Raw genomic sequence first — 14055 nt, 5'->3', positions numbered from 1 at the left:
CTTGAACCCAGGAGGTGGAGGTAGCGGTGACCCGAGATCATGCCATTGCACTCCAGCCTGGGCAACAAGAGCGAAACTCTGTCTCAAAAAAAAAAAAAAAAAAAAAAAAAGTCTTATCATTGTGAGAATCTGCAGTTTTAAGGGCCACTGAGGGTAGGGGAAGAAATGTCAGATATTTTTGAAAAGTTTTGGCCTTGAAGGTAAAGTAAGGAAAGCTTTGAAAATCAGGAACTGCTTAGGTGATGTAACCTTGAGAGTTGGCTCCCAAGCATATATGGTCAATCTGTGTATTGGTCCCTGGCCTAATTCCATCATACCCTTTTCCCATCACTACCTGAAAATGTTCACAATCCCTTTCCCCAACTCACATGTTGACCAGCTGGGTCTTATTTGGATTAATAGGCTTCTTTTTTTTTCCCCTTAATGCTAGTATTATTCTATGATATCAACGACAGTGAGAGGTTGAGCATCCCAAATCCACAAAGCTCCGAAATCCAAAACTTTTTGAACACTGAATGATGTTCAAAGGAGATGATTGGAGCATTTTGGATTTTGGGTTTTCAGATTTGGGATGCTCAACCAGTATGCAAATATTCCAAAATCTGAAAAAAATTTCCAAAATCTAAAACACTTCTGGTCCCAGGCATTTTAGATGAGGGATACTCAACTTGTACAGTAGAGGATTTGGGGACAGCATGAGAGACAACACAAAGGACAGGAAGGGAGTACAAGAAAGTGTGAAGGTACCAGAAGACAAACTTGTCTGGAGTTGTCTTGTTACAGGAAAGGAAGAGGAGGTGATAGGTCTCATCCATATTGCTCTTTGATTTCTGGATTCAAAACACAGTAATAGTAGTAATGGTAGTACCGTGGTTCAACCCTATTATACATACCCCAAATTCATTCATTTAAGAAATATAGATTGAGCATCTATATTTGTGCAAGGTAGTGTACTAGGTACTGAGGCTATATCTGTAAACAGAAATTCTTACTTTTTTTGATGTTTAGATTCTGAGTAAATTATATGTTAGAAAATAATTAATGAGATGGGGAAAAATACGGAGCAAGATAAGATCAGGAGTGGTAGGTTGCAATTTTAACTAGAATAGTGAGAATACTCATTGAAAAGTTGAGATTTAAGCAAAGACATGAAGGATATGAGGATGTAAACTGTATAGATGTCTGAGGAAGAGCCTCTAGGCCAAGGGAACAGTCAATGCAATGGCTCTAAGGTGTGAGCATGCCTGATGTGTTGAAGAACAGTAAGGAGGTCAGTGTGGATGTATCAGAGTGATTGAATAGAACAGTAGGAGATGAGGTCAGAGATGTGGGGGATGAGATCACAGAGCCAGTGCAAGGTTTTTGATTTTGATACTGAGTGAAGTCAGTGGAGGGTTTTGAGTAGGGTAGTGATGTGATCTAACTTAGCTTTACATTTTGTTTCTCTCTCATTTTCTTGTGAACATTTTCAAATGTAGAAAAGAGTGAATAGTATAATGAATACTTATAACCCCATTACTTACAATTAAGTTTATTAACATGTTGCCATATTAAAAATATTAATTTATGTTACAAATATCATGAAAGCTTCTTCCTAAATACTATAGTTTACAGTTTTTAAAAGGAAGGGCATTTTCCTTTTTTTTTCTTTTTTTGAATGGAGTTTCACTCCTGTTGCCCAGGCTGGAGCGCATGGCACAATCTCGGCTCATCGCAACCTCTGCCTCCTGGGTTTAAGCGATTCTCCTGCCTCAGCCTCCCGAGTAGCTGGGATTACAGGTGGCTGCCACCACGCCTGTCTAATTTTGTATGTTTAGTAGAGGTGGGGTTTCTCCATGTTGGTCAGGCTGGTCCCGAATTCCCGGCCTCAGGTGATCCTCCAGGATCAATTTCATAACATAATTAGATTACTGTCATATGATAAACCTAGACTGTATTCATATTTTCCAAATTGTCCCCAAAATGCATTTTACACCTGGTCTGTTCACATGATGATCTAATCAAAGACCACATGTTGTATTTGATTGTCAAGATTCTTCGTCTCTTTTAATTTAGAATAGTTCCCCACCTTCTCCATTTTTTAATGGCGTTGACTTATTGATGAGACCATTCCTAGAAGACCTCATCTTTTGGATTTATCTAATTGCTTTTTCATCTTATTTGTTCTTTATTTCCTGTATTTGTTCTATACTTGGAGTTAGGTCTAAAGGCTTGATTATATTCAGGTAAAATATTTAATGGCAAAAATACTTTATAGATTATGTAGCATCTAATGTTCGACTGTCTTTAAATGGTTCAGTAAGTTTGTGATAGTCTGATTCCTCAGTTATACAATGGCATCCCCCCACCCCCCCAACACCTTTCCCTTCAATAACAAATTATCTGCAGGTTGATACTTTGGCAGCCTGGGAATATCCAGTTTCTTATCAACTTTACATTAAATGGTTTAGAATCCATGGATGACCTTTGCTTGAGCCACCTTTCCCTTTAGGGGTTCCAAATTGATGATTTACTAATTTTATCATGCCCTATATATTTATTAGCTGTCATTCTTCTAATAAAGAAGAGTTGTCCCTTACTAACTCAGGCTGTTTGCTTTCCTTGAAATACGGTTCCTACTGGAAAGGCAGGACAAATGATTAATATTTTCCCACTAATTACGAGCTATCAGAGTAAGGAGTTTCTTTAATAGCAACCTCCAATGGTGACGTGAGTTGGGTGTGTACATGTGTGTCTGTGGTGAGAGAGAGAGAGAGAGAGAATGCATGTGTGTGTGTGGTTACTTAGATTTTCAATGGATCAGTCTGATTGTGTGTGGCAGCAGTGGATATTGATGAGATTCTGAATGTATTTGAAGGTAAACCAATAGTGCTTGCTGATGGATTGGATATAGGATGTGAGAAAGTAGAGTTAAGGACTATTCTGAAGTTTTTTGGACTGAGCAGTTAAAAAGATAGTGTTGTCACCAACTTAGGGAAAATTTCAGGTAGATTGGGTTTGGAGTGTTGGGAGGGAGAATTAGGAATTCACTTTGCGCATGTTAAGTTTGAGATGTCTCTTAGACATCCAAGTGTAGATAATCAATATATGGATCTGAAGGGGTGGGTTGCCCCTCCACACCTGTGGGTGTTTTTCGTTAGGTGGAACGAGAGACTTGGAAAAGAAAGAGACACAGAGACAAAGTATAGAGAAAGAAAAAAAGGGGGCCCAGGGGACCGGTGTTCAGCATACGGAGGATCCATGCCGGCCTCTGAGTTCCCTTAGTATTTATTGATCATTATTGGGTGTTTCTCGGAGAGGGGGATGTGGCAGGATCATAGGATAATAGTGGAGAGAAGGTCAGCAGGTAAACACGTGAACAAAGGTCTCTGCATCATAAACAAGGTAAAGAATTAAGTATTGTGCTTTGGATATGTATACACATAAACATCTCAATGCCTTAAAGAGCAGTATTGCCGCCCGCATGTCCCACCTCCAGCCCTAAGGCGGTTTTCCCCTATCTCAGTAGATGGAATATACGATCGGGTTTTACACCGAGACATTCCATTGCCCAGGGAGGAGCAGGAGACAGATGCCTTCCTCTTGTCTCAACTGCAACGAGGCGTTCCTTCCTCTTACTAATCCTGTTCAGCACAGACCCTTTACGGGTGTCGGGCTGGGGGACAGTCAGGTCTTTCCCTTCCCACGAGGCCATATCTCAGGATATCACATGGAGAGAAACCTTGGACAATACCTGGCTTTCCTAGGCAGGGGTCCCTGCAGCCTTCCGCAGTGTTTTGTGTGCAGTGTTTTGTGTCCCTGGGTACTTGAGATTAGGGAGTGGTGATGACTCTTAACAAGCATGCTGCCTTCAAGTATTTGTTTAATAAAGCACACCTTGCACCTCCCTTAATCCATTTAACCCTGAGTTGACACAGCACATGTTTCAGAGAGCACAGGGTTGGGGGTAGGGTTACAGATTAACAGCATCTCAAGGCAGAAGAATTTTTCTTAGTACAGAACAAAATAGAGTCTCCTATGTCTACTTCTTTCTACACAGACGCAGTAACAGTCTGATCTCTCTTTCTTTTCCCCACATGGATCTGAGTAAATAATTGGATATATGGACGTGGTGTTCAAGAGAATAGACCAGGCCAGAAATAGAAATGTGGGCATCAAAAGCATGTAGATGCTACTTAAATATATGACATTGGATGAAATCACTAAGGGTTGTATACAGAGAGGCAAGAGAAGAGAACCAAGGACTAAGGCGTGGGGCACTCCAGTGTTAAGGGTCTAGGAGAAGACGAGGAACCAGCAAATAAGGTAGATGAGGAACAACATGTAAAGTAGGAGGAAAACAGAGAATGTGGCATTTTGGAAGCTAAATAGAGGAAGGAATGATTAACCATCAAATGCCTCTGATAGGTCATTTAAGGACTGAAAATTAACCATTGGAGGGAGGTCAAAACTAGCAGTTTTGGTGGAATTGGGTGGTATTAAGAGATAATGGAAAGAGTAGAATTGGAGACAGTGACAATTGACAACTTTATCAAGCAGTTGCTACAAAGGGGTGCAGACCAAATGGGATGGTAGATGGCAAGGGAAGTGGGCTCGAGATTTTTTTAAGATGGGAGAGAGAACGCATTTGTATTCTGATGGGTATCACTGAGTGGAAAGGGGAGAGCTGGTGTTACAGGGGAGAGAGGTGAGAATTATTTGGAGCGGTGTTCTTGAGGATAGAGAAAATGGAGTTTGGTGCTTAAATGGGTGGATTAACTTGATATAGGAGGATAGAGAGTTTATCATAACAGGTATAAAGGCAATATATGTAGATACAGTTCGGTAGGTGTGATTGGGAGTTTGTAGAAGTCTAATTGATCTAATTTTCTTACTGAAGTAGAAAGCAAGGACATCAGCTGAGAGGATGAGAGAGGGAGGTATTGGAGGTTAGGAGAGAAGGTAGGGAAGTACAGTTATGTGCTGCACAATGATGTTTCGGTCAACAATGGACCACATATATGACAGTGGTTGCATAAGATTATAATGAAACAGGAACACGTAGCTGAAGAAGAGGCCCAAGAAAAGGAAACTACAGGAGAAGAACCCCCAAGAAAATTCACAGTAAAGGGTTTAGCAGAAGCTTTTCAGCAAGCTCCTTAAAAAGTTTGAAAATGTGGGCCAGGCACGGTAGCTCACGCCTGTAATACCAGCACTTTGGGAAGCCGAGGTGGGTGGATCACTTGAAGTCAGGAGTTCGAGACCAGCCTGGCCAACATGGAGAAACCCTGTCTCTACCCAAAAACGGAAAAATTAGCTGGGCTTGGTGGTGCAGACCTGTAATCCCGGCTACTAGGGTGGCTGAGGCAGGAGAATCACTTGAACGCGAGAGGTGGAGATTGCAGTGAGCCGAGATCGTGCCACTGCACTGCAGCCTGGGTGACAGAGCAAGACTCCATCTCAAAAAAAAAAAAAAGTTTGAAAACATGGACCCCAATGCTGACCAAGGTTTTTATTAATAGAGAGGAATGTACATGGCGCATTATCTGCTTACAAGCGAATCTGTGATGAAACAAACAAACCAGGCAAACCATCGTGGCATGGGCATATTTCTGAAAAGAGTGACACCTCCTCAAGAAGAGCCTCAGGTCCTTCAGGAGGTATTCCAGAAGAAGACATTGTCATCATAGATGACCGCTTCATGAGTGTTATTGCCCCTAAACATCTTCTAGTGGGACAAGATGTGGAGATGGAAGACAGTGATACTGATGATTCTGATCCTGTGTAGGCCTAGGCTCATGTGTGTGTTTGTGTCTTAGTTTTTAACAAAAATGTTTAAAAAGCTTAAAAAAATCTTTTTTTTTTTTTTTTTTTTTTGAGACGGAGTTTTGTTCTCCTTGCCCATGCTGGAGTGCAGTGGCGCAATCTTGGCCTCACTGCAGCCTCTGCCTCCTGGGTTCAAGCCATTCTCCTGCCTCAGCCTCCCAAGTAGCTGGGATTACAGGCGCCTGCCACTAAGCCTGGCTAATTTTTTGTATTTTTAGTAGAGATGGAGTTTCACCATATTGGCCAGGCTGGTCTTGAACTCCTGACCTCAGGTGATCCGCCTGCCTCGGCCTCCCAAAGTGCTGGGATTACAGGCATGAGCCACTGTGCCTGTCCAGCAAATCTTAAAAGTACAAAAAAGCTTATAGAATAAGGATATAAAGAAAACATTTTTGTACAGCTGTACAATGTGTGTTTTAAGCTAAGCATTATTACAAAAAAGTCAAAAAGTTAAAAAATATTAAAAAGCTTATAAGGTAAGAAAGTTACAGTAACTAAGCTTAATTTATTTTAATTTATTGAAGAAAGAAATATTAAAATAATTTAATGTAACCTAAGTATATAGTGTTTATAAAATATGTAGTAGTGTACAGCAATGTCTTAGACCTTCATATTCACTTACTAACTTACCCAGAGCAACTTCTGATCCTGCACACTCCATTCTTGGTGGGTGTCCTACACAGGTGTACCATTTTAAATATTTTATACTGTAATTTTTTTGTTCCTTTTCTGTGTTTAGATAGGTTTAGATACACAAACACTTATCATTGTGTTACAGTTGCCTATGGTATTCAATGTAGTAACTTGCTGTACAGGTTTGTAGCCTAGGAGCCATAGAGTATTCCATATAGCCTACATGTGTAGTAGGTTATGTACCATATAGGCTTGTGTAAGTATGCTCTAAAGAGGCATTGAATGTATCTCCGTTGTTAAGTGATACATGATATAGTTGAGTGAATGGCTAAGACAAATGGAGCATGATTGTCCAGCAGCATTAAGGGCCCATTTGAGGACAGATACATGAAATTGGCATTATGGTAGGATTGTCATTAGTGGTAATAATAAGATTTAGGATATGGAGTAAGTGGTTAAGATAGGGTATAGAAGATCTTTGGAAGAGAAAGGGTTCAGGAGAACCAAGAGGCTACATGGTAGAAGGCTCACCTACATGTATATGAAAATCTCCAAAAGTTGAGAATTGTAGTCAGAGAGAGTGACAGAGGCTAATATTGTTGCAAAATGAAGGGCAGTAGACTCAAGGATCCATAAATGGCATCAATAGGACATCACTGAAAGTGGCATAGTAGGGAACTCCGGAGCTCTGTCTCGCCACAAAAACAACATAACGAAGTGGAAAAAACTATCAGTCAACCTTGCTGCTGTCTTATTCTTCCCCAGTCCTTTCCCTGGTTGGTGTAAGTTTTTTTTTTTTACTATATTCTAGAGCTCTACAAAGTTAATTGAGAGTGCTGTGGCATTTTAAATTGCCTGTCTACTAGCCCCCACACCCAGATCAGTGGTGGCCATGGTGATAGAAGCCCACACTCCTGGTGCAGGTTGCTAATGCTAGAGGGAGCAAAGAATTGTGTTTTTGGGTTTTAATCTGGCTACCTGCTCCCTGAAGGACCCACATAGGGGCCTACTTTTGTATCTTTTGACTGGGAGTATTCTCAGGGCTGGTATGGCTTTTTTGCCAAAAGCACTTAAAGGCACAATTATTGTCTGTAATGGCCTGGAGCAAGGGACAACAGCTGAGACAAGCAGTAGTGAGACCGAAAAGCCTGAGAAGGAAGACATTAGAAAAAGAGATACATGGGGAAAAAGAGCTTTTTAAAAAGTTGTCATATATACCATAAGAAGGTCATGCTTATGCTCAGAGCTGGGCACATGCCCAGAAAAGGCCAACAGAGACCCTAAGCTTTCTCTTCTGGGTCTGAGTAGGCAGGAAGTGAAGACTGAGGCAGAGCTGTGAATGGTCTGGCCAAACTTTGAGGAGTGTTCTAATGCACTCTCTTTTCCCATTTATTTTTGCTCCAGGCCTTTAAAAAAAGTGTCAATATACTAGTTGGTCACTAAGCTAACAGAACATAGATTCAAGTGGCCACACGTGATGAAGAATACAAACTTTACAAAAAAAGTTTATAAAAGTCACTAAACACACACACACAACAATAAATCCACAATAAGCAGCATCAACCAACCTCTGGGTATTTGGGGGTGGAGAAGAATCTAATCTCCATAGTTGCTACATAATATTAAATATGTCCAGTTTTTTTTTGGTTTTTTTTTTGAGACAGAGTCTCCCTCTGTCACCCAGGCTGAAGTGCAGTGGCACAATCTCGGCTCACTGCAACCTCTGTCTCCAGGGTTCAAGTGATTCTCCTGCCTCAACCTGCTGAGTACAGCTGGAACTACAGGTGCGCACCACCATGCCTGACTAATTTTTGTCTTTATAGTAAAGACAGGGTTCCACCATGTTGGCCAGGCTGGTTTCAAACTCCTGACCTCAGTTGATCTGCCTGCCTCGGCCTCCCAGAGTGCTGGGATTACAGGTGTAAGTCACTGTGCCCAGCCTAGATAAGGAATTGAAATCAATAGTCCTAAAATGCTTTATGAGCTAAAGGAAACCAGGAGTGTGTTGTCTCACCAAATAAATAGAGAACATCCATAAAGAGATAAAAATTATGAAAAGGAACCAAACAAATTCTGGAGTTGAAAAGTACATAACTGAAATAAGAAATTCACTGTAGAGGTTCAACAGTAGAATTGAGCAGGTAGAAGAAGCCAAGCCAAAGAAAGAACACTGGTTAAAGTAACTCTAGGTAAAATATAAAAGCCAGTACTATTACATTTGTGGTTTGTAAGTCCTCTTTTTTTCCTATATGACTTAAAAGACAAATACATAATAATTATGAATCTTTAAAAAGATAATTTCAACTTTTATTTTAGACTCGGGGTACATATGCAGGTTTGTTACCTGGGTATATTGTGTGATGCTGAGGTTTGGGGTACAATTCATCCCATCACCCAGGTTATAAATCTGTCAAATGGCACACTATAAAAATGTAATTTGTGAGTAACAATAGATGGGGAGGGGCAGAGATGTATAGGTGCAGAGGTTTTGTACACTATTGAAGTTGGTATTAATTCAAACTAGGTTGTTTTAAGTTTAAAATGTTAATTATTATACCCAAAGGAACCACTAAGAAAATAATTAAAAACTAAACAGAAAAAAGAAGGGGATCAAAATGGTGCACACACACAAAATCAAACAAAAAAGGCAGTGATAGAGGAAATGAGGAACAAAAATATGACAGAAAACAGCTAGCAAAATGATAGAAGTTCATCCTTATCTATAATTATTTTGAATGTAAATGGATTAAACCCACCAATTAAAAGGCAAGAGTTTGGCAGAATGTATAAAAAATCATGATCCAGTTACGTACTGTGTATAAGGAACTCACTTTAGATTTAGAGATACAAATAGCTTGAAACTGAAAGTATGGAAACATTCTGTGCAAGCATTATGCTGGAGAGACCTGGGGTGGCTATGCTAATATCAAAGTAGACTTTAAGACAATAAGTTGTTACAAGAGACAATGAAAAACATTATATAATATAAAATGGATAACCCATTGAGAAGATATAACAGTTATAAACATACCTGTACCAAACAACAGAGCCCCAGAGTATTTGAAGCAAACATTGGCAGACTTGAAGGAAACATAGTTGTGTAATTATTGGACATTTCCATACCCTACTTTCATTAATGGTTAGAACAACTAACCATTACTTGACAAAAGATGAGTAAGAAAATAGAAGACTTGAACAACGTTATATATATAGAACATTACACGCAACAACAGAATCTACATTCTTCTCAAAGCACATGGAACATTCTTTAGAATAGACCATATATTAGGCCACAAAACAAGTCTCAGTTGAAATCATGCAAAATATCATCTCTGACCACAACAGAATGAAACTAGATTGCAACAATAGTGAGGGAGTAGTGAGTGATATGAAATTCAAAGCTGGGTGGATAGAGGGAGAATAGTCTGGAAGCAACAATAACAAGCAAAAAGAAAACTGCCACATCACCTCCAGGCCTGGTAGTGTGAGGCGTCTGAGGAAAACAGCTACCAGTTAACTGGGTTACAATGGCAGGGCTGTTCTCAGGGTGAACCAGGCTCTGTGTGAGCACCACGGTGAAAAGAACCTTTAGATGAGAAGTTTGGATATAGGGAATTTTGCTGAGAATGGATCATGAATTCCATATGATTCCGTGGAAGTATTTCAAGGATGTGGAAAGGCATGATGGGACAAAACAGGGATTGTGCATAACAGTATGTGGATGAGAGTGTGGGGCATATTGTGGTGATGTATTTAAACAAGAATGAAGGGAGTAATGAATGTGGCCCTGGTACATTCAAGTCAGGTAGTGGAGGAGAGGTTGTCAATAAGTTAAATAAGCTTTTGTGAGTTTGTTTTGAAACCCTGGCCACAATTCATTTTTATGGGAAAATGTTTTGCTACTAAGTAACCATTTATAAGCATTTATTTTTACATGTTTTTAAAATTATTTTGAGATGGAGTCTCTCTTTGTCGCCCAGGCTGGAGTGCAGTGGCATGATCTTGGCTCACTGCAACCTCCGCCTCCCGGGCTGAAGTGATTCTCCTGCTTCAGCCTCCCAAGTAGCTGGTATTACAGGTGCCTGCCACCACGCCCGGCTAATTTTTGTATTTTTAGGAGAGACGGGGTTTCATTGTGTTGTCCGGGCTGGTCTCGAACTCCTGACCTCAGGTGATCTGCCCACCTTGGCCTTGCAAAGTGTTGGGATTACAGGCGTGAGCCACTGTGCCTGGCCTGTAAGCAAATTAGAATTAGGAAACTATTGTTACATTGAAGACATCTCATCTGTTTTTAAAAAATAGAGTGAAACAATGCCTTCTATAAATGATGCACATTAGTTTGGTTAGCTTTGCATTTTATTTGCATAATATCATAATTGTGGGAGGAACCTCACGTACAAAGGTCTCATTTTCAGTATTGACTATAAAAAGAACATAGTGTATTGTTACTGTTTGCTTTTTATTTACATTTGGCCAGTTAGTTATTGCCAGTTATTCTCACTTCACTGTTCCATTCATCTGACCTCAGCAGTGTTAAAATTAGCTTTGAAAATTGATAGCATTCAAAGATTCTTATGTTTCTATGTAGGGTCCTCATGGCTGGCCTGGAATTGACTTTGCCATTCTGTACTTTAAAGCATCGACTTATTCATCTGTAATATTTATGTACACCTGTTTTGTGGAGAACATCAGCTGACAGCCAGATATACTTAGCATAAAACCCAAGAAATAAAATCAAAGGAAGAAAAATATAAAGCAAATGCTGATGGTTCTTCTGCACTTGACAGTTTGTCTATCTGCGTCTCCACTAAGAACTAACTTGAAAAAGCAAGTTAAGAAAACACACATGTGTATCAGCCAGGCATGGTGGCTCATGCCTGTAATCTCATCACTTTGGGAGGCTGAGGTGGGAGGATCGCTAGAGCCCAGGAGTTCGAGATCAGCCTGGGCAACATAGTGAGACCCCATCTCTACTAAAAAAAAAAAAAAGCTGGGTGTGGTGGCATATACCTGTAGTTCCAGCTACTCAGGAGGCTGAGATGGGAGGATCGCTTGAGCCTGAGAGGTCAGGACTGCAGTGAGCCATGACCATGCCACTGCACTCCAGACTGGGTGACAGAGTGAGACCCTGTCTCAAAAAAAACCCCCCAAAACCAAAAAACACACAAAAAAACAGAAAAGAAAACACACATATAAACAGAACTGCAGACTAAATCTTGTGCATTATAAAATCTCACTTATGCTATTCAGTTGTGAGATTTTATTTAAATGTTAACCTGCACTGTAAATTGTGTCCATTTTTGAAATTGCTTTCCTTGTGTTCTTCAGAAGATGTTCCGATGTGAAAAGGGATGTTGGCATAATAATCCTTGTATTGAATTCAGATATTTGGTAAGATAAGGAAGAGCAGTGAAGCATTTTCTTGGCCTAGAGTATTTGATCTAATTGTTCTTAATTATTGGTAGGTGAAGGATATTGCTTTAATTGTCCTTTCTGCACTAAATGGAAACTTTTTTTTTTATATTTCTAGGAACCAAATGGCGAGACACCATCATCTTTATACAGAGTTGCAGCAGTACTTCTACAATTTAATCTTATTGATTTAGATGATCTTTATGTACATGTAAGTCAAGTGGGCTGCTAAGAATACTTGATTGTCTGTCCCAAGGGTAGGGAAGAGGAGTAGGTAGCCACATAGCACCCCCAGGATTGGGTTGGTTCTAGGTTCTCAAGTCTCACTCTTTGAAGCCCCAATACATTGTTGATTTGTGTTTACTTTATAAAGTGAATAAATTTAGTTATTTGGCAGTCTATGAAAATTAAATACCTTTTTGGTCACCTTTATGGAGTTTAAGTTTTGGTCACCTTTACGGAGTTTAAGTTTGGATATGAAGTTCAAGTTCTTAACTGTCATCAAGGCATAGTTCATGGGGAGAGAGGCCAAGTTCTAACCAATGTGGTTTTTTAAGCCTTTTTATTATCTACAAATGATGGGAAATATAAAGTTACCTATATACTGCTTCTTTCTCTCTAAAATGTTAATTTTAGGCATTCAGGATGAATGGGGAACTTCATTAGTGTATTTTTATATTTAGTATATTTAAAAAATATTTTTCTTGTGTTATTCGTGTGCACTAAATGACTATTATGCTTTTATTGCTGGACCCAGAATGTAGAAGAGTTCATGATTGTGGCAGATGACCTCTAGTTTAACAAAAATTTAGTCATCAGTTTCAAAATCTAGGCTAATAGTATATAAATTCCTCTTCTATTAGGTTTTGTATTAGGATATCTATTAATTTAAAACAAGTATGTCCAAAGGTGATATCATCTTCACTGCCTTTGAAATCACTTTATTAACATCATTGCCTATTTTTGTATACTGTGGCTACAGAGTTGAGTAAAACTTGGTCTTTACCTTGGAAGCAGTCATACTCTAGGAAGGGGGAAAAAAATTTTGCATTATTTAATAGGTACTCTATTGGAGATATTCACAAAGCTCAGAATAGATAGTGACCATATCTGTCTTGGGGGATTTTGGAAGACTTTCCCAAACTAGTGATGTTGAACTGGGATCTTGATAGACAAGTAGGACCATCTAGGCTGAAATGGTAGAAAACTTTCTAGGTAGAATTAGCTGAGTATAAAGGCAGGAGTTGTTGTTGTTGTTTTGAGACAGAGTCTCACTGTTGCCCAGGCTGGAGTGCAGTGGCACTATCTCGGCTCACTGCAGCCTCTACCTCCTGGGTTCAAGTGATTCTCCTGCCTCAGCCTCCCAAGTAGCTGGGATTACAGGCGCATGCCACCATGCCCAAGTAATTTTTGTATTTTTAGTGGAGATGGGGTTTCACCATGTTGGCCAGGCTGGTCTTGAACTCCTGACCTCAGGTGATTTGCCTGCCTCAGCCTCCCAAAGTGCTGGGATTACAAGCGTGAGCCACCGTGCCCAGCCAAGGCAGGAGATTTGAAAGGGCTTTTTTATCCCCTTATGGGACTGTCAGGAAGCTCAGAGTGGTTGGAGCCTAGGGTGGTATATAGGGGGAATGAGGATGGAATAGAGAAAGCTAAACTGTTAACGGCTTAAGTGACATAGTAAGGAATCTGGATTTTTCTCTTGGGAGTGGAGAGCCATATTAGTATTTAAAGGAGAGATGTGATGTAGAAACTGAGAATATGGAAAATTGGACAGAAAAGGGAAAATTTAAAAACATAGGTATGACTTTAGAGGGAAGTATAGACCGGCATATGTGGAAAGTACAAATTGATGATAGATTTATTACTCATTATGATTGCATTTAGCAGTAAATGTAAGCAGACTGAGTGGTCCTGTTAATATGACAAAGATTGTCAAGTGGAATTAAAAATGAGTTTATTATTTATATGAGAAACAGCTTAAACTTAAGGATAATGAAATGTTGATAGTAAAAGGATGAGAAAATAGATCAGCAAATTTACTATTGGACAAAATAGACTTTTTGGCAGAAGGAGATAAAGCGGGCTACTTCATAATAACAAGATTGTGCTCACTAGGAAGATAAAACAGTTCTAACTTTACATGTATCTAATGACATATTCTCAAAATACACAGAAATAAAAGTTGAGAGAACTATAAGAAGA

At 39.6% G+C, this 14055-nt stretch overlaps 1 protein-coding gene across 9 annotated transcripts in view; it reads left to right on the top strand.

Annotated features, from left to right (window-relative positions):
- The window catches only part of THOC2 (THO complex subunit 2), a 134029-nt gene that overhangs the window by 50500 nt on the left and 69474 nt on the right, over positions 1-14055 (top strand). For all 9 annotated transcript variants that reach the window (XR_008675688.2, XR_010132507.1, XR_010132508.1 and 6 more), the window contains exon 9: positions 11969-12061. Coding sequence is in view for 6 of the 9 variants with exons in the window: in XM_019019537.4 (XP_018875082.1) it covers positions 11969-12061 (93 nt within the window). In the remaining 3 variants the exon portion in view is untranslated. The remainder of the gene's footprint in view (positions 1-11968; positions 12062-14055) is intronic.

This window comes from Gorilla gorilla, chromosome X, assembly GCF_029281585.2.
Source record: "Gorilla gorilla gorilla isolate KB3781 chromosome X, NHGRI_mGorGor1-v2.1_pri, whole genome shotgun sequence".
Lineage (NCBI taxonomy): Eukaryota > Metazoa > Chordata > Mammalia > Primates > Hominidae > Gorilla > Gorilla gorilla.
Note: the sequence above shows the minus strand (reverse complement) of the source record. Positions and strands in the feature narration are given on the sequence as shown.